Source organism: Buceros rhinoceros, unplaced genomic scaffold (genome assembly GCF_000710305.1).
Source record: "Buceros rhinoceros silvestris isolate BGI_N320 unplaced genomic scaffold, ASM71030v1 scaffold32587, whole genome shotgun sequence".
NCBI lineage: Eukaryota > Metazoa > Chordata > Aves > Bucerotiformes > Bucerotidae > Buceros > Buceros rhinoceros.
Window position 1 is genome coordinate 1,403 of NW_010420984.1, and position 412 is coordinate 1,814.

General features: G+C 60.4%; 1 protein-coding gene across 1 annotated transcript in view; it reads right to left on the reverse strand.

The window, feature by feature from the left end:
• The window catches only part of ATG14 (autophagy related 14), a gene marked incomplete at its 5' end in the record, with an annotated part of 11,234 nt that overhangs the window by 132 nt on the left and 10,690 nt on the right, over positions 1-412 (reverse strand). Inside the window, one exon of the mRNA XM_010139507.1 lies at positions 51-298. Coding sequence (XP_010137809.1) covers positions 51-298 — 248 coding nt within the window. The remainder of the gene's footprint in view (positions 1-50; positions 299-412) is intronic.

The window sequence follows — 412 nt, forward strand, 5'->3', positions numbered from 1 at the left end:
CCCAGTGTCCCCCTCCGCCCAGGAGTTCACCGAGGCGGCGGCCGAGGAGATCATCCCGCCGGCGCTGCTGCTGGCGATGGGCTGAGAGACCTGCGTGCTCTGGCTCTGCAGCATCTCCACCTGCTGCGAGGGGATATCGCAGAACCGGGGGCTCGGCAGATTCTCCCAGTCTGTCCCTAGGTCTGTCTCTTCGTCGCTGACGTGCTCATCTCCACTCTCATCTGTTTCGCCGGTGGCGCTGGGATCCACAAACTCCATGGAGTCTTCGAGATCAGCGCTGATTTCAAAAGGCCCAGACCTGCGAACAGGGACACAAAGCCGTCAGCCCCGGTGGTACCGTGCAGGTCACGGTGCTGGTGTGAGTCACAGAACTGTTTTCTTGGAAGAGATCTTTGGATCATCAAGTCCAACC